General features: G+C 48.2%; 5 protein-coding genes across 5 annotated transcripts; 3 read left to right on the top strand and 2 right to left on the bottom strand.

Moving 5' to 3' along the window:
* Positions 1-1,632: 1,632 nt before the first annotated feature.
* Positions 1,633-3,525, bottom strand: C8Q69DRAFT_487359 (kinase-like domain-containing protein; the record flags this gene model as incomplete). The annotated part of the gene is made up of 7 exons (XM_028631978.1): positions 1,633-1,725; positions 1,768-1,806; positions 1,843-2,424; positions 2,461-2,534; positions 2,591-2,962; positions 3,017-3,319; positions 3,372-3,525. 7 exons carry the CDS (start codon positions 3,523-3,525, stop codon positions 1,633-1,635), a joined length of 1,617 nt encoding a protein of 538 aa, XP_028483505.1.
* A 3,301-nt stretch (positions 3,526-6,826) lies between these two features.
* On the top strand, positions 6,827-10,166 carry C8Q69DRAFT_471736 (hypothetical protein). Its single transcript, XM_028630937.1, has 3 exons — positions 6,827-8,590; positions 8,656-9,422; positions 9,487-10,166. The coding sequence occupies exons 1-3, from the start codon at positions 7,075-7,077 to the stop codon at positions 10,096-10,098; spliced, it is 2,895 nt and encodes a 964-aa protein (XP_028483504.1). The 5' UTR covers positions 6,827-7,074; the 3' UTR covers positions 10,099-10,166.
* Positions 10,146-12,107, top strand: C8Q69DRAFT_471734 (hypothetical protein). The gene has a single exon (XM_028630936.1). The coding sequence runs from the start codon at positions 10,380-10,382 to the stop codon at positions 11,709-11,711; it is 1,332 nt and encodes a 443-aa protein (XP_028483503.1). The 5' UTR covers positions 10,146-10,379; the 3' UTR covers positions 11,712-12,107.
* A 395-nt stretch (positions 12,108-12,502) lies between these two features.
* Positions 12,503-15,409, top strand: C8Q69DRAFT_306982 (small oligopeptide transporter, OPT family). Its single transcript, XM_028627212.1, has 3 exons — positions 12,503-12,856; positions 12,915-14,762; positions 14,822-15,409. The coding sequence occupies exons 1-3, from the start codon at positions 12,688-12,690 to the stop codon at positions 15,115-15,117; spliced, it is 2,313 nt and encodes a 770-aa protein (XP_028483502.1). The 5' UTR covers positions 12,503-12,687; the 3' UTR covers positions 15,118-15,409.
* Positions 15,368-17,913, bottom strand: C8Q69DRAFT_306922 (RNA annealing protein Yra1). Its single transcript, XM_028627211.1, has 6 exons — positions 17,415-17,913; positions 17,314-17,343; positions 16,156-16,320; positions 16,030-16,100; positions 15,711-15,978; positions 15,368-15,655 (listed from the first exon to the last, which is right to left on the bottom strand). Exons 1-6 carry the CDS (start codon positions 17,643-17,645, stop codon positions 15,653-15,655), a joined length of 768 nt encoding a protein of 255 aa, XP_028483501.1. The 5' UTR covers positions 17,646-17,913; the 3' UTR covers positions 15,368-15,652.
* Between the last annotated feature and the right edge of the window lie 10 nt (positions 17,914-17,923).

Here is a 17,923-nt window from a genome sequence, read left to right as displayed (position 1 = left end):
GATGCAGTCGAGGGTTGATTGTCGGTGATGAGTCCGATGATGTGCTGCTATCTATTATCTCAACAGCTCCCGTGAGCTTCTCCGCGACAAGTCGGGGCGACCCAAGCGCAATAATGAGGCCTCCAACAAGATCGCGAAGATGAGTATGTTCGCGTCGATTGGCGGTTTTGTCTACGTCTCCTTATTATCGCGGTCGCTTTCTTTGGTGCGTCTCTCTTTCTGCCTGGAGGTAGAGACCCGGAACTCTGGCTATCTACTCCGTACTTCGTGTTCAACGATTGTCCCCCCTAAGAAACGCGCCCAGCTGACCTCTGTGTGATTCTTTCGAGACATCCCGTGTCAGCCTGGAGGCCAATACCTTCGACAAACAGCGATGACGACGCTGTTGTTCTTCTGTGAAATGCCGTGGTTCGAAGCCTCCATCGGGTAAACCCGTAACGTTACTATCACAAGCAACCCTGGCTATCCCGTTTGCATACGGCGAGAGCCACCAACGTCAAGGGCTAACCTGCCCTCATGATACTGACTGTATACTAGAGACCATTCCAAGTTTTCATGAGATGCCGGGGACTCCAGTATCAAAGTCTCATGCTGGCACGTATCGTATCCTCGGTTGCTACATATGTGCAGTTCCATGTATCGAAGTGAGTCGCCGCTTTCACCGCAGGTTGGCCAAGGCCCTGCCAAGGAAACTGAGTTCCTGGCAGCTGCACGGAGCAGTTCATGGACAGTAGGACGATCGATAGTACTACGTACTCCATAGTTGGTAGCTTTAGTTACGCCGTTACGGTATCCCACGTGGGGCAAAAGGTATGACCTTTTAAGAAGGATTCTCTCGGCCGAAGCCAGCGCGGTCCACGGAGTCCGGAGTACGGAGCAATGGACGTTGACTTTGTTCCACAAAGCAAACAAACAACCCCAGGATTCTGTGGTAGAAAATAGGACGAGTACGGAGTACACGCCTACTGTCTCGGAAAAGTCTCGGGGAAGTTCCGCTATGTAGACTAGAACTATGTCTCAGTTGGCTGGGGACTCCATTTTCAGGATCATCAGCGCGGAAGGATGATTCATGAGGAATGCTCCAAATGTAGCGGTTCCATCCGAACGAGTGAAGGAAGCGGTTGAAAAAATGTAGGCGTCGTAAGTTCCTCTCTTCCTCCATAAGACGTTTTTAAGATTTGGTCGCCGTAATTCGTGGAGCTGGATCAAAGCACAGATCGTGGCGGGCTCAGACTGGAGATTGATCGTCGGCAAGGCGTCGTAGATCTGCCTGTAATAGGCCATATCGCGGTCCCCCGGAGGGCACAAACACGTTCCGGTGTCACATCCCTTCTACCTACTCTGGGGTTGAGGAATCAACTGCCGTTTTTTGCCGGTTAATGTAATCCTCATACTGTATTGCGCAGTAACAGGCCGCAATAGAGTAAACATATACAAATAAAAACCTTATTTCTTGACGAGACGGTGAGCAAACCTGCCAGAAATGGTGCTCTCACCACGGTTTCGCGCCACGTACCAGCCTTCGGTCCTTCGCCCGGACTCTGTACGTGTCTCACCCTGGCGCCTATGGTAGATGGTATTATCAGAATTGGCCTAGCAAGCGAAGTAAATATCTGGTTTTGGGAATCTATATCATACATCTTCAGGTGGAAAAGGCCATTTCTTTGCAGCCGCCTCTGGCGACATTTCTTCACTCATTGTATCAATAAACATATCATATAGATACTTATTGACTTGTTGAGTCGCTTCCTATCGCTCCATTGGAACCCAGCCTGTGTTGTCTGTACGGAGCTGTTCTGTTACAAGCTTCCATAAATAGCTCTTGTCTTCGTATTGTCTCACATGCTCGCCGTGCCTCTCCAGTTCCTCTTTTGTAAACCCAAAGGGGCATTGCCCAGGTAGCCCTAGATGAGCCCAGTCTTGGAAAACACGTATTAGACAGTTACGCAGAGGAACGAGAGTGCCGTCAGGGAACAACTCGTAGCATGTAAATAGCTCTGACAGCCTCCGATCAAGTACCAAGGCATCGTGGACGCTTTCATTGCGTATAAGGGTAACCATCTCGTAGTACTTGGAGAGTGTTGCCAACCTGTTGTTTCGTACAGCTTGTTCCTGTTGTTCAGAGCTCAGTTTATCGAAATCTTCTGGCAGAGTTGGGATGCCCGGGCCCAGAATATAATCTTTAGGTGGTATAACAAAATCGGGGAAATGAGCTTGGACAAATAGAGGGGTAATTTTGGATGATTGCCAATCAACAATTCCTTGAATAGCAGTAGCATCGTCTGGAGATATCAAAATATTGCTAAGATCAAGGTAAGGGTGCCTCAAAAAAGGGCTTGACAGCTTGGTCACGCGCGGATCGCGCGACAATGCAGGAAATATGCTCGATGCCTTTGCTAAGAGAGTGCCGTATTCGTCAACTGACTGAGACTCATCGAAGGTATGAAGATGACGTTGCACTTTAGAGGGGAATTTTGCAATGAAATCCAATTCGCATTGAGGTATTGAACATGTATAGTCATCAAAAGACAACCCTGCTGTCAATGTCAGAGAGCAAGATATAGGCTCTATTAGGTGTACAAAAACTTACAAGGCCCTGCATCTGTGGCAGACTTGTCAACGTTCTCAAGCAACGAGATTCCATTACAATATGGACCCACGCAAAATAATTGAGCAGGGTCCTGAACGGAAGGGAAAGGGCAGCCTTGAAATTCATTGGACACGTCATCTCGCAAATAGATGCTCCCGTATGCTGGATATTTCAAGCTTTTAAGCTCTTTTTCCATATCGACAATCTGATCGATTATTTTGTAACACTCTAAGAGATTCATTGTCTCCCACCTTTCAGTCAAAGGAATTCCGGGGATCTTTTCCATAATGATGTACTCCACGCCTATAGGATTATCCGACCTTGAGCTCCAAGCAAGGACCTTCGGGACACGAATGGTTGTAAGCGATTGCACTGGAGAGTAAGCACTATGAACATGAACGTAGGAGAATGATAGGTTGCACATACAAAATTCCAAAGTCGCAACCTCAGAAGCTGTCCTATAAAAAGGAAGCCCGGCATTGGGGCACGGTATTTTGGCTATAACCTCATTTCCATCGTCCATCGTGATGAGCAGAGCTATATTATAGTTCCCTTCTATTTTGGTTACACGCGCACACTTGGTCTGGTTACTGAAGAGAGATGCAGCCAGACGACAGAGCTTTTCGATATCAAATTGAACATAATGCTGTGCGATTTGACACTCTTCGTTGACCAGCCATCGACCAGACGTATGCTTGAAGAGCTCGTCAAGAGTTATTGCTCTCAAATCTATAATATCGTTAATTAAATCAGACCAGGACACAGAAGTTAAGCCACGAACCAGTATTTCTGAGAGTGGCTGTTTCTGACATTGTTCGACGCTGAGCTCTAGACGTGTTTGCACGTATGAAAGTCAGAGAGCCGCTGCTGATCCTTTTCAAACATTGCAATTTCAAGGCGGATGAAAATCTTGATTTCAGTCGGATTAGGGACATGATTAATACTCGTTGTAGCACGATCTGCCTCAGGTCGATGAACTTGACGCTTGCTGAAGTGAGGGCAGTAGTGATTGTTGCGACCGCTGCCTAGCACTAAAGTTCCCACGCGAACAGGAATGAGTAGTCATAAGGATTACGTGAGTTTTTCAATACTACTCTTTTCTGAGGTCATGGTGCGGCATTATTATTGCATGGCTATTCTCTCATTCAATTTAGTGCTTGCCTACATTCAAGTTTTACTATTCTGAGAGGACTGCCAACATAGGATCGGGTATAATTACGTAGGTATTGTAGTACACTAAATATTACAGAAGTATATTGTGATAGTACAGGAGCTTCAATGGTTTGTGGCTTTCTACTGTGATGCCTCCGTCAGCATAACACTAAGACTTCGATATCTCTAACTGTTTCCTGTGATAGATCGCTTAAAGTTTAGGACAGAGTGGAGAAACGGGCTCATACTTTAGCCACAAAGCGTGATAAAGAGAAGGAGAAAAGAAAAGGCCGCAGATAAGCGTCAACTTCAGAAAGGTACAAGAATATGCAAGAGAAATAAACAGAACAGGGATAAGACCGTTAGCTATCGGAGACAAATTGACCCATTTGAGATCAAGAGCTGAACTGTTCCAAGTATCGCAAAGAAACTAGTCCTCAAATCGAGTGCAAGTCACTGAACTTCGCGTGTATGAAAGCAGATGCAGGAACCCGATGTCTTTACATATTGGTTTCTTTATACGCTGCATCACGCCGAAAACAGGGATGAACACTGCGGATTCTCACTGCGAATAGCGAATACAAGGGATAGAGGCTCCATCGATTATTTTGCCTTTACTATTTGTTCAAGGGGAAAAGAAAGCATCGCGGGAAGATGCAATGGTATCTACACATCATTCCTCACTCAGGGCTCATTCAATCACTACATCTACAGAACTGAGAGGATTGGTTTTGACTTCACTATGAATGCAATGATTCCCAAACATATGGATTGATGTAAGGATCTTACGCTTGCAGTCAAGCTTTGGAGCGTGTGCTTTGTCGAGCCAGCTCTCGATCCCAGTTCTATCTCAGTGCATCCAACAAAGGACAGTACGCATGCCATCGTCACCTGCTAGAGACAAAGAATATCTGCGGAAACTGGTGTCTCAGACACAGGGCGTTAGAGAGGGAACGGTGACTCTGCTCTATTTGACTTGACATTAATCTTCACCTGCTGAGTTTACGTTCATTTCTACGAAGTTTTCACGGCTCTTCTAGCTCTACTGACTCGATCCCATTCACTTATCCATCAAGGGGAAAGATTTCAAGCCATGGAAACACCAGAGGTTCCTCATATCTTATCTTTGATATTCAATCACGTCGTGTTTCCACCAAAGCTTCCGGGTAGAGCAGACCCTGAAGGTGCAACCGAAGATGTGCAATCAGGTCTGTTAGACCGGGTACTGCACGTAATAAAAGTGCTCAAGGGGGCTTCTGGGGCTGAATACATGCCGCTCTGTGAACGTCGCCGGATATCTCGATAAAGAGGCCCTGGTAGAAGAGTTTAAAAAGCTGCGATCTGGCAACGCTATCATCGTTTACGTGGAGCAGCAGAATGCCTGTATTCTCATACGGATGCCTTGGTAAGTTGTCATTTATCCCTCATTTTTCTAAACCTTTTCACTCCAGGAGTCTCCTGACATATCAAACGCAGTGACAATGACGACACCATCATATTCGAAGCATTCGAAACCTCAGCCACGGCCAGAGAAGCACTCGCAGCCAAGGGCGCTCTGCAATGGGACTTCCCAGGAATGGCAGTGAGCCTTGACAGAAGCGAATTTGCCAATACCACCTTTCAACACAACCTAGTTAGGTTTATCGAGCAGGCGAGCGTCGAGCCTATAGACGAGTTCGCCGCCAAAACGATGAAGGCTGGGGCAGAATTCACCGAAACTCGAGATACGACTGACCCTGCAATAATAACAAAGTTTTTGATGACGCTACTTGAGACAAATGGCAGTCGGATCAATACACCGGTACTGCGAAAGCGTGTCAAAGATGATGTATGTTGAATATAGCGAACTACATGCGTCCGAGCGCGAGGAAGGGGAACCGAGAACGCTGGAAGAGATTCGCCAAATTGACTTCAAGAAGAAGCAACACGACGAAAAGTGCATGTTAGAGTGTAAGAGGTTTTCTACGTTTCTGCTCAACCAATGGCCACGCGAGGAGCTGTCTGTCGACGGGTTTGAGTCGAGGTATCTCGATGTTCATCAGGCTCTACATGCCATTGTCCCTGAATGGTCGCGATTGTATAGGAGCCTGCAACTATCCAAACATATCAATGAGATCCAGGTGGTCCTCAGCAAACATTGGAATCCCAGGCCTGCTGCTGATTCGCCCCCGACTTTGGGTGATCCTGAATTGTTTGGAACAGCCTCAAGGCACAAATACTATGCAACTCAACTGGCAGAGAGCCTTGTGCAAAAGAATGGCCCCAGAATATGCGAACCATACGACATGGAAAACGTTAGGAAATGGATTAAAGAGAATGCAGTTAGATCTACGTGTTCGGTTACTCTGAGACCAAAGGCGGAGACGGCGGAAGAAGTACGGGAGCTCGAAGAAATCATAGACAGCATGACCTCCTCAGGTTGTCCAGTGAAGTCAAGATACGGACAGGATCTGAAGGAGAGCATCAATGCATTGAAGGCAATAGAGGCTGTGCCAGAAGACGAACCTAGTTTCCAGATCGCCTTTCTTAAGGGGACAGTCTACCTCAACAACGAAATCGAGAAAGCCCGCTCCGTTGTCAATAATCATTACCACGCCATCACGGAGGCATTGTCAAGGAATGATTCGAGGTTCCATTGGTCGTCACAATCCAATCTGTGGCTATGCGTGACACCTGTTCCTATCCTAGAACAGCTCCGATCGACTCCCCAACTGCAATTTGGGCTAAACATGAGGGAGTCTTTGATCTCATATGGGTTAGAGATTGTAAAGCTCCAGCAGCTGATTCGCATGAAAGGAGCTCTCAGGAAGAATGATCGAACGTTGCACCAGGAGTACAAGAACCGCGGCCATATCAACTGGCACCCATCGACTTACCCCGACTGGCTACTATTGGAGATCGATTCCAACTTTCAAATTCGCGAGGAGCAAGCTACTGTCGCCCTGGAAATCATATCTCCCACGTCAGGGTCCAATTCTGTCTTGCAAATGAATATGGGGCAAGGGAAAACCTCCGTTATAATGCCGATGGTCGCATCCGTGCTTGCAGATGGGGAAAGGCTCGCAAGGCTTCTAGTTCCCAAGGCTCTGCTATCTCAGACCGCAGAAATCCTTCAGACCCGGCTTGGAGGCCTCATTGGGAGACAAATAACTCATATTCCATTTTCGAGGAAGACTGAAACAACCGATAGTGTCATTGATATATACCGAAAGCTACATGATGAAACGATCAAAAGCTCTGGGATAATATTGGGCATTCCAGAACATGTTCTGTCTTTCAAGCTCAGCGGCATCCAGAAAATATCGGATTCCAGAATCAATGAAGCTTTTCAAATGGTGAAAACTCAGAACTGGATGAACAACGTTTGTCGTGACGTTCTAGACGAGTGCGATTTCACGTTGGCTGTTAGGACGCAGCTCATCTACCCCAGTGGCACGCAGCTGATGGTTGATGGGCATCCTGACCGGTGGGAAGTAGCGATGGTCGTCTTGAATCTTGTCGCACACCATGCCCGGCTTCTTGCTCGAGACTTTCCACAGAGTATTGATATCGTGGAGCGTTCGCTGACAGGCTTCCCACTGGCCTACTTTCTGAGGAAGGACGCAGAAGTGCTTCTAGTACGGAAGATAGTGGATGATATCTGCTCTGGTCAGATACTGCCAATGCACCACTTCTCAAGTGAAGAGAGCGACGCCATAAAAGCTTTCATATCCTGCGAAGACGTCGATTCGCCTATTGAGGAATGCATTTCTCATATCCTTCCAGACAAGCCACCAGTGCGTAAGAAGATCTATCTGTTACGGGGATTACTTGCGCGTGGCATTCTCATTTTGTGCCTAAAAAGAAGATGGAACGTACAGTATGGCCTCCATCCACGGCGAGATCCCATAGCAGTCCCATTCCATGCCAAAGGAGTTCCGTCAGATCGAGCAGAGTGGGGCCACCCAGACGTAGCCATTCTGCTGACTTGTCTCTCATTTTACTATCAAGGTCTCAGCCAGGATCAGCTTCGACAGAGCCTGGAGATTATCCTAGAGTCCGACGACCCTGCTAGCGAATATGATAGCTGGATTCAGGCGTCAACTTCTCTTCCCGAGGCGCTTCGTCATTGGAACATGATCAATATTGACGACAGATGGCAGATTCAAGACATGTGGCGGCACCTGCGATTCTCAGTCATCGTTATCAACCATTTCCTGGGAAATGTCGTCTTCCCCCTACACGCAAAGCAGTTCAGAACTAAATTACAGATGTCGGGTTGGGATATTCCTTTGTACAATGACAGTCAGACCTCACCGTCTAGTGATGATACTGGGGATATCCCTGGAGTCACAGCTGGGTTTAGCGGCACAAATGACAATCGAAGGCTGCTTCCTCTTACCATCCAGCAGCGAGATCTCCCGAGTCTATTGCACACAAATGCTGAAGTTCTCACCTATCTTTTACAGAAGAGGAACCGGCAGTGTATATTGGCAGCGGACTCAAACAACAGACGTATCACTGAACTAGATCTACTCCACCGTCTCAAAGAAAGAAACATCCGTATTCTTATTGATAGTGGGGCATTCATATTGGAGATGGACAATCGGACACTTGCCCAAAAATGGCTCCAGGAAGATGAAACTGCGCAGGCCGCAGTATATTTTGGCTTAGACAATAAAGCTTGGGTGCAGTACAGAATTGGAAAGACTGTACCCCTCGTTTCAAGTCCGCTTGCGGATAACCTAGAGAATTGTTTGGTCTATCTTGATGAGGCACATACTCAAGGCACTGATCTCAAGTTACCGCCTGCAGCTAGAGGTGCATTGACTCTGGGACTGAACCAGACCAAGGATCACACAGTGCAAGGTACGCATTTATTTTGCTCTAATTCTATATTCAGTTGTTCCCCAGTTCTAATACTTCTTCTGCAGCTGCAATGAGATTACGGCAGTTAGGAACAACACAATCAATAACCTTCATCGCTCCACCTGAAGTACATCAAAGTATTCTTGATATGCGTCAAAAAGGCAGAACAGGCTATATTGATTCATATGACGTGATAGTCTGGCTTCTGACTCAAACATGTGACAATATTAGGGACTTGCAGCCTCTATATTATGCGCAAGGTTCTGATTTCTGTCGCCGAATGCAAGCTGCGAGACGCTATGAGAACTTTCTGGAAAATACAGCTCACCGAAATGCATATATAGAGAACTTGCGCCAATCAGAACAACAGGCTTTGGAGAAGATGTATGCTCCCCGGAGCCCATCAGCATCTTTAAGAGCTGATGCTTTCCTGATTACTGAAAGAAAGCTAGTTGAATGCATGCAAGAGCTCAATAAGACTTATGGAAAGTCATATGCTGATTCTAGCTTCGCAACATCGGCATTGGAGGAGGTGGAACAGGAGCGCGAGGTGGCCAACGAAGTTGAAGAAAGAGAAGTGCAACGGCCACGTCCCATGACCCCTCTCGAATGGCCCGGTCTACACAAATCGATCCTTGACTTTGTGAAAACTGGCCAATTGAAAACAGGTGGTCATTATATGAAAGCCTCGAGGATACTTTCATCAACGCAGCTGGCCCTGAAGCATGGAATAGACGTTTTCAGCTTCATGCCTCACCTCCATGTTTCGCTGGAATTCACGAGGACAGTGAAACTCGACTCAGGGGCAGGGGAGACGCATGATAATTACATTGTAAGTTTCTGTTTCATACTAGTTTCTGCTTACTCGGCTAACGGTTTCCCGCCTACCTGCTTAGCGTCCTGTCAACTGGATATTGTATAGTAGGCGCACGGAGGACGCCATTGTGATAATTCCCGAAGAGGTTGAACAGCTGATTCAAATTTTCTGGAGAGACCCAGACCTGCCTGTGCATCTTATCCTCTATGCGGCGCCTGTTACCAAGAGAATGCAGCACTTTAACCGTCTCGCCTACTACTCTATCCCGAGTCTCCCTGTCGAATGGACCCCACCACCATGGCTTCCTGTCGAGATTGGTATATTGGCAGGAAGGTTATACTTCGACTTTTCAGAGTACACAAGTCTACTGGATCGCTTTCAGTCTCAACGGACTAAAATTGGAACGTTACTCGAATTTATCCAGGAATGGTCTGTTCTTCGTCGTTCTGGCCAAAACATCTCCCATACCCCGATGGGATTCCTGTGCCAGGGCCTTCCACTTGACGAGGGCCATCCATTCTTTTCAACGAGAAAGACACAGGAGCAGGCAGAAGATATTCAGTGTGATCCATTTCCTTCCACCCTGAACCATGCAGAGAGCGCTGGTGAGCATTATTATGATGGCGAAGACATGGACCCTGGTGTTGGAATGAGCGATGACGAGTCTGGTGATGAGGGTATTGTCGATTAATAAACCTTCTACGTATAAACGTCTGGCACGTTAATTGCGTCTATTGGATAGACTTGGAATGCATTTAGGCATATTGATTGGTTCCAAATACTTAGAGCAGACTTGACACTAATTTGGACGTGTTAAGCGAGTCGGTTGGTTACTTTAAGTTCAGAGCTTACTGTACTCGTAGATCTACTGTTAGACCACGAAGTGGAGGGGTGCTTACAACGATTGATCTACGATCACATTTGACAAACCAACCTGAAATTGGACACAAATATCACTGAGCAGAACAGAGAATGACTACTAATATCCCCGCTAAGATGAATATACGGCACCCGCAACACTCCCCACGGAGAGTCAAGATCCATACCTCTATTCTCTTCGACCCTAAAAAGAAAGAGTTCATCAAAGACTTGACAATAGTCGCAGACCGAAGCACTGGACTCATTGTCGACGTATACAAGCGTTCCGCTACTGACGGGCAAATTTTACCTGCGGAAGATATCGACTTGCGCGGTCTTCTGGTCCTGCCCGGTTTGGTAGATGCCCACACCCACATATTCCTCCATTCCTACAAGGAAACACCAGCTCTGAACCAGATGCGCGATGAGAGTTTGATAGAACGGACCATCAGAGCCGTGAACCATTGCCGGACAGCTCTTTTAGCTGGCTACACGACTTATAGAGACCTGGGCACTGAGGGCTTGCAGGATGCAGATGTTAATGTCCGCGACGCGATCAACCGTGCACTGACTCCTGGCCCGAGGCTCATTGTCGCTACAGAAACGATCGCCTCATCGGGTGGTTATGCTATTAGACAGGAGAATCGCCTTGGCGGGACGGTTGTTCCGTCTATCTCTGACGTTGCAGATGGCATAGACGGAGTCAGGGCAGCTGTTCGACGGCGCATTGGAGCAGGTGCAGATATCGTGAAGTTTTACGCAGACTACCGAAAGAGACAACTACGATTCCCACCTGCGAACTGGCCAGGTGCTTGTCCAATCCAATTTCCGCCTACTGATCGGAACCCGGACATTGTTCTCTTCACACAGGAAGAAATGGACACAATTGTTGCGGAAGCACGAAATTCAAACTGTCCAGTTGCCGCTCATGCATCTTCAGCGAAGGCTGTGATTATGGCTGCCAAGGCTGGTGTCACTACCATTGAACATGGATATGAGCCGTCCCGTGAAGCGCTGCAGGCAATGAAAGAAGCAGGGACAATTTTCGTTCCTACGTTAGCTGTTTTCGAGCAGCAACTTCCTGAGCGCATAGAAGAAATTCTCGCACACACGAAAGAGGCATGGGAGGCTGGGGTTAAACTAGCCTGCGGAGGTGATACTGGGGCATTCTCCCATGGCGACAATGCCAGAGAGATGGAGCTTATGACGGAGGCAGGGATCCCAATTGAAGAAGTCTTAACTGCTAGCACATTGCACGGTTGGGAAGCTTGCGGAGGGGATATGTGTGGAAGAAGGTTCGGTTGGTTCGAGAAAGGGGTTGCCGCGGATATTATTGCTTTGGACGGGGATCTTAGAACTGATATTGGGGCTCTACGGAGGGTGCAATTTGTGATGAAGGATGCTAGGGTGTGGAAGGAAAATGGAGTCCCCGTAGGTATGTACTGAGGAGTCGCCCTCGATCACGGATGATGCCCTGTTAGAAAGATAGCACAGGAGGAAAAGATAAGCAGTTCGGCCTAATAGCTTAGACCTTCTTCTTTTGTCTAAAGCGGCTCAAAGCGAAATGATATCGTTCCTTGATCTCACATGGGTATTCCAGAAACCCTTATCTGGAACGAATGCTTCTAAGGTGATACAGATTTCTCTTTCTATATTCAGATTCCGAACATAATGATGTTTTCATCTATATTGCCTCTTATCGCGATTTTGCGGGGTCGACCCGCCCGTCGAGTTTCCAAATTCATCGGAGAAACCGACAGCATCTTGTCTAACACCCACGCTTGAGATAGTACGTGTGCTTGAAACAGTGTAATCCGGGGTTAGAAAGATCACACGTTGGAGTTCTTTCAATTATTGTTTTTTAGATTGACAGTTAAAGAAGGCATATAGTCTCTTGTTCTTATTCTTAGTATCATCATACTCTATACCCCGAGTATTGATGTCTCAGAAAGTGGAGAAGATAAGAAACACTGTCCTTGATCACATCTCCGACGGCCCGTACAATAAAAGTAAGGGTGTGGCGGGCCCTTCGTAGCTTCATCCTGGAAAACAACATGTCAAAGCACATTGATTCCATAGGTAGTACCTACCTAGTTAGCGCAAGACGCTTTTAGCAATCCTGTGCGAGGAACACTAGAGAAATCTGCCTGAGTGGCGAGCTAACATGTCCTTATCGTTCTCTCGTCGCGCATTGTCCCCGGTGCTAAGTAGGTACAGTACTACCATGTGGTAGTCTAAAGAGACTAACCTGCATAAATGATAAGGATACTATCAACGATGCAATGTCCAGATACTACGCTGGTATACAATGGAAAACATGCCGATCCCCCGCTCCTTCGTCCATACCTTCTTGCGGTCTTGATCAGCGATAGAAGAAACCTCAATCCTCTACAGAAGGATCTGAGGTTCAGAATCGCCAATCATGGCTTCCAAAGAGAAAGAGATGGACTCCGTCGTGAAGCCCGCGACAACTCGCGGGGAGACGGAAGTTGAACAAGGTGCACTGGAGGAATTGGACGTTGATTTGAATACGGTGTTGAAAGAGAATGCGAAGATCGACATTGAATCTGATCGATCGCCCTATCCCGAAGGTACTGTATAAGCTCTAGTAATCTGCTCTATATGCATGCCCGCTAACTACAATTCTAGTTCGGGCGGTCGTCCCGGAGGTTGATGACCCCGGCATGCCAGTGAATACTCTGCGCATGTGGGTGCTAGGAATAATATTCACGATCCTCGGTTCTGGAGTTAATCAATTCTTCGCTTTGCGCTATCCATCCGTACACATCGTGGCCCTAGTCGCAGAACTTCTGGCGTACCCTTGCGGTGTATTTCTGGCAAAGACTCTTCCACAATGGACTGTCAACCTTGGTCCCTTGGGACGATGGTGCATAAACCCAGATAGCCATTTCAACATCAAGGAACATGCTGTTATAACGATCATGAGCAATGTCTCCTTCGGTTATGGAAGTGCGGACGCCACTCAAATCATCCAAGCCGCCTCACCCAAGTTCTACAACTTTGGACTCAAGGCAGGATTCTCCGTCTTGGTTGTGTTATGCGCGCAGCTCCTGGGCTTTGGTATTGCCGGACTGGCAGCGCCATGGCTCGTGGAGCCTGCTAGTATAATCTGGCCAGCAGTGTTATCGAATTGTGCGATGCTTGAAACTCTCCACTCGCGCGCAAATGCTGTCGCTGATGGCTGGAAGGTTTCACGTCTGCGCTTTTTCTTCTACGTTACGATTGCGGCGTTCGCATGGTACTGGTTCCCGGGTCTGATCTTCACTGCGCTCAGCTACTTTACCTGGGTGTGTTGGATAGCACCAAAGAACCTCATCGTAAATCACCTTTTCGGAATGCAGACAGGACTTGGACTTAGTCCCATCACGTTCGACTGGTCGATGGTGGCCTACAATACTGACCCGTTGCTATCACCTGCTTGGGCAGCTCTCAATGTCTTCGCAGGATTCGTGGTGTTCTTCTGGATCATCACTCCGATTCTGTACTACACGAATACCTGGTTTACAGCCTACCTTCCACTGATGACGGCCGATGTGTATGACAGAACAGGTCAAGTCTATGATACCAGCAGGGTCGTTGGCCCAGACAACTCTTTAGACGTCGAGGCGTATAAGCGATACTCGCCTCCATATCTACCAGCGACATTTGCATTCGTCTACGGTTTATCCTTCGCATCTATCACAGCTGCTCTTACCCACGTCGCCTGTTGGCATTATGACGATATCAGAGATGCTTGGAAGGGCAGGACCAAGCTCGACATTCACGCTCGACTGATGAAAAGATACAGGAGCACGCCATGGTACTGGTATGCTGCCATAATTGTTATGATGACCGCAATTGCAATTGCCATGGTCGAAGTGTATGAGACAAAGCTCCCTGTATACGGCGTTTTCCTAGCCCTGGTCATTCCAGCGTTGTACATGATCCCATGCGGTATCATTGAAGGAATCACCAACGTCAATGCCAACCAGATCAACGTACTCAGCGAGTTCATCGGCGGTTACATGTTTGAAGGAAAGCCTCTCGCCAATATGATCTTCAAGGTCCTGTCGCAAGACGTAGTAGGCCAAGGCGTCTATTTCGCCATGGACATGAAGCTGGGCCATTATCTCAAGATCCCACCGCGAACGCTCTTCTTCGCACAGGGTTTCGCAACCATTCTTGGAGCTTTGACCCAAGCGGGAGTCACGATCTGGATGCTGGGCCATATCCCCGATGTCTGCGATTCTGACCAGCCGGACGGGTTCTCCTGTCCCGGTGGCAGAACCGTATATTCCTCGTCCGTTGTCTGGGGTCTGGTCGGTCCGCGCCGTCTCTATTCCGCTGGAAAGATATATTCATCTCTCTTGCACTTCTTCTGGATCGGTGCTCTCGTCCCAGTCTTCACATGGCTTCTGTATAAGTATACTAAACGTCCGTTCCTCAAACTGATCAATTGGCCCTTGATATTTGTCGGAACCTATAACGTGCCACCAGGTACACATTCTCCCCGCATCGCTACTTACCAAAACGTGACCACTAATATCATATCACAGCAACCGGAATCAATTACTCCAGTTGGGCCATTGTCAACTTCGTCTTCAACTACTATATCAAGCGCAAATTCTTCGCCTGGTGGACGAAATATAACTATGTCCTTGCTGCCGCACTCGACACCGGCCTGGCCTTATCTGGCATTGTCATTTTTTTCTGCGTCAGTTACCCGGGTGCTTCATTCCCAGATTGGTGGGGAAACACTGTCTATCTCAACACAGCGGATGGAGAAGGCCTCCCATGGAAAGAGATGCCAACAGTAGGGTACTTTGGCCCGCCAAATGGGACGTGGACTTGATGGCAAGCTGAGAAGTACCATCTGAGTTCTTTCCGTGTGGAGTTGTAAAGAGATATTGCCGTGTCATTCTTCCAGGACAGTTCACCACCATCCTGCAGACTTGTCGGGATGGTTTAGGAGAGTCGCTGACACTCTGAGGATAGCCGCAATTATGTTTACCGGACAGAATATTAATCGTATCATCAAAATTCATGATTTATTATCGGGATAAACCTGCATTCGTCTCGACTACAACACGAGCAGCATGGTCTGAGTTCGGGTGAAAAAGTACATACATTCTCCCTTTGTCCCATCCCTTCAAATAGCCGAAAACCCGCAACGTGAAACCGAGCGCATAAACTTAAACCGTAAAAAATAACAGACGCAGGGGTTGTAATAAAAAGACCAGCAACAACAACTGCAATAAGAGTTTCTGACAACGGTTGCGAAGTCTGAAGTCGTACGGACAAAATGGGGGTTTAGAGTACAGGTAAGTCAATGCTCGCTTTCCAGAGCTGAGAGGCTGGTTCAAGCGCATTCAATGAAAACCGGTCGTTTACTACGATAAGTTAGTCCTTCCTGCTCAACTTTTACGTCTTTCGGCAATGACTTACAGATATCTCAGCCACCATGTCATCACCATTGGTAGCTGGCTGCGCAGCAGCACCATTGGTGGCAGCAGGAGCGGCGCCTTCAGCAGCAGGGGCACTATTCTCAGTGCTGGCAAAGTAATCCACCATCTCCGCGTCGAGTTCCTCAACGGACTTCGGCTTCGGACGGTTGTTGGGCTTACGACCACGGCCACGAGCACGGCCACGACCGCGGGCAGCTGTGCCATTGGCCTTGGTCGCAGTAGCTGGCTTAGGCTGGGCCTTGGGTTGACTGCAAAGGTCAGTAGCCAGTACAAGCAAGCTGGAGGAGCAGCAAACATACGCTACACGCTCAGTGAGCGGCTTTGGTGCAGGAATCTCTGGGGCGCGAGTGGCGTCGAGGACAACTTCGATCTATAACAGAGTTAGACATGAGTGATCAAATGGAATGAGAAAGTGCGATGCATACTCTCATCGGGCGCTTGTCGACGAGAAGTCCGTTCAACTCCTTAGCGGCCTTCGCCGCAGTGTCCGGTCTGCTGAATGTCACCTGAGCGATGCCTCGGCTCGTGCCATTCTGGTTGTAGGTCACCATTACCCGCTTGACGGGGCCTGCTGACTTTGTGAAATACTCCTATAACGATAGCGACATAACAATCAGTATTTCCATTGGAAACTCCACGTCCGTCGCACTCGACACTGAGACAGCTAGGATGCGCGCGCGAAAACGGTCCCGAACTCGAAAATCCCAAGGGCATCAGCGAGTACACAGCGAGCATTAGTAGTTAGTGATGTTTGAAGAAATGTTGCATCGACATGAGGACGGTAGTTCCGGCGAGATATAATCCAAGTCAAGGCATGAGGGACGGAGCGAATTTGTGGATATCCGGTGGTTGTAAAAAACTCTGTCAACATAGCATAATAGCTATGTGATACGGGAAACCATGGCCAGGATTCTCAAACAGCATCGCGCATGCTTATTTGTTTGTATCTGGCCGCCGCAGACATAGGAGAAGACAAAGAGCGAGTTGTGATTTCTAGTGGCTCACAGAATGTTTCCCATGCCGCAAGAGATGCGTATTGTTTTTCAGGGCATTTAGGTTTCCGGGAGGCGACCGCACTGAGCTGTGGGCTAGTCGATAGTCGGGCAGGCGGGCAAGCAGGACGTAGTCGCTTCTGGAGTTGGCTTTCTTCCGTGGCTAGATGAACTATGCTGCTGAATCACTGATGCGCTCACTGATGCGCTCGCTGATGCCCCATAAAAGCCAGAATGCGAAATCACAACGCATAGCCAATGTTCAAAAAAAGAACCCGGGAACGTCTGAATCGACACTCTCATGGCACAGTCTGCAGAGCGACCACACAAGCGTTGCTAACCGATAGCGAGCAAATGATATGGCGCATGGCAAGACTAGCGACAGGGCTCTACTTCCACAGTCCGCATCAGCCGCTAAGGGGCGAGCAAGGACGTAGGTAAGGAGCACTCTGTCTGCGCCGAAAAATTTCGACCGGTATGACCGCGTCGTGGACGAGATAGAGAAACTCGGAATGCAACCGCTCGCGCCTCGAAGATCTCAAAAAGATATGGCGATAGAAACCCAAGGCGAAGGCCTCTCGATTAACATACCTTGATTTGGGCTTCATTCACGTCCGGTGGCTAGTTATACAGTTAGTACCGCATACCTTGTTATGAGAGACAACCCAACACAGTGGACGGAGAAAGCTTACCAGTCCGCTCACCATGATCTTGCTCTCACCAGATACTCCTGCAGGTCCAGTGGGCGCACCCTTTCCTGCTGGCTTCGCACCCTTGGTGTTCTTCTTCACTCCTCCGACCGGAGCAGCGCTGGCAGCGGCCTTCGCGCCACCACTGCGACGACGCGCATTACGGCGGCCAGCATTACCCTGCCGACGGCTGCTGAGGATCTCATCGAGAGACTGGTCGAGCTTGCCAGACATGTTGACTACGTGAGGAGTCTTGATAGATTTGAAAGATCTCACGAAAGGTCACGTCGACCGTAGCACTTGGTGGAGACGAGTGGAAGAGGTTGCGTCACCAAAGATCGCAACGCTTTGAGAATCGACCTGAAGCTGAACTCTCGCGGGGATACGGAGAATCGCAGAGACGATAGATAGATAGATGTGTATATGTAGATATGATGAATCACGGATGCTCCTTGGGAGTTGAAGAAGCGTTGGGTGGGTGGATTAAGGAGGAATGGATGGGAGAGAGAGTG

The sequence above is a fragment of the Paecilomyces variotii genome (genome assembly GCF_004022145.1).
Source record: "Paecilomyces variotii strain CBS 101075 chromosome Unknown C8Q69scaffold_8, whole genome shotgun sequence".
Lineage (NCBI taxonomy): Eukaryota > Fungi > Ascomycota > Eurotiomycetes > Eurotiales > Thermoascaceae > Paecilomyces > Paecilomyces variotii.
This window is presented reverse-complemented; position numbering and strand designations above follow the sequence as displayed.

Coding starts and splice junctions, on each gene's coding strand:
- C8Q69DRAFT_471736 (XM_028630937.1), top strand. CDS start 7,075: ATGGTGAAAACTCAGAACTGGATGAACAACGTTTGTCGTGACGTTCTA. Junction 8,591..8,655: donor CAAGGATCACACAGTGCAAG/GTACGCATTTAT, acceptor CTTCTTCTGCAG/CTGCAATGAGATTACGGCAG. Junction 9,423..9,486: donor AGACGCATGATAATTACATT/GTAAGTTTCTGT, acceptor CTACCTGCTTAG/CGTCCTGTCAACTGGATATT.
- C8Q69DRAFT_471734 (XM_028630936.1), top strand. CDS start 10,380: ATGACTACTAATATCCCCGCTAAGATGAATATACGGCACCCGCAACAC.
- C8Q69DRAFT_306982 (XM_028627212.1), top strand. CDS start 12,688: ATGGCTTCCAAAGAGAAAGAGATGGACTCCGTCGTGAAGCCCGCGACA. Junction 12,857..12,914: donor TCGATCGCCCTATCCCGAAG/GTACTGTATAAG, acceptor CTACAATTCTAG/TTCGGGCGGTCGTCCCGGAG. Junction 14,763..14,821: donor AACCTATAACGTGCCACCAG/GTACACATTCTC, acceptor ATCATATCACAG/CAACCGGAATCAATTACTCC.
- C8Q69DRAFT_306922 (XM_028627211.1), bottom strand. CDS start 17,645: ATGTCTGGCAAGCTCGACCAGTCTCTCGATGAGATCCTCAGCAGCCGT. Junction 16,101..16,155: donor TCGACAAGCGCCCGATGAGA/GTATGCATCGCA, acceptor ACTCTGTTATAG/ATCGAAGTTGTCCTCGACGC. Junction 15,979..16,029: donor CCGCTCACTGAGCGTGTAGC/GTATGTTTGCTG, acceptor TGACCTTTGCAG/TCAACCCAAGGCCCAGCCTA.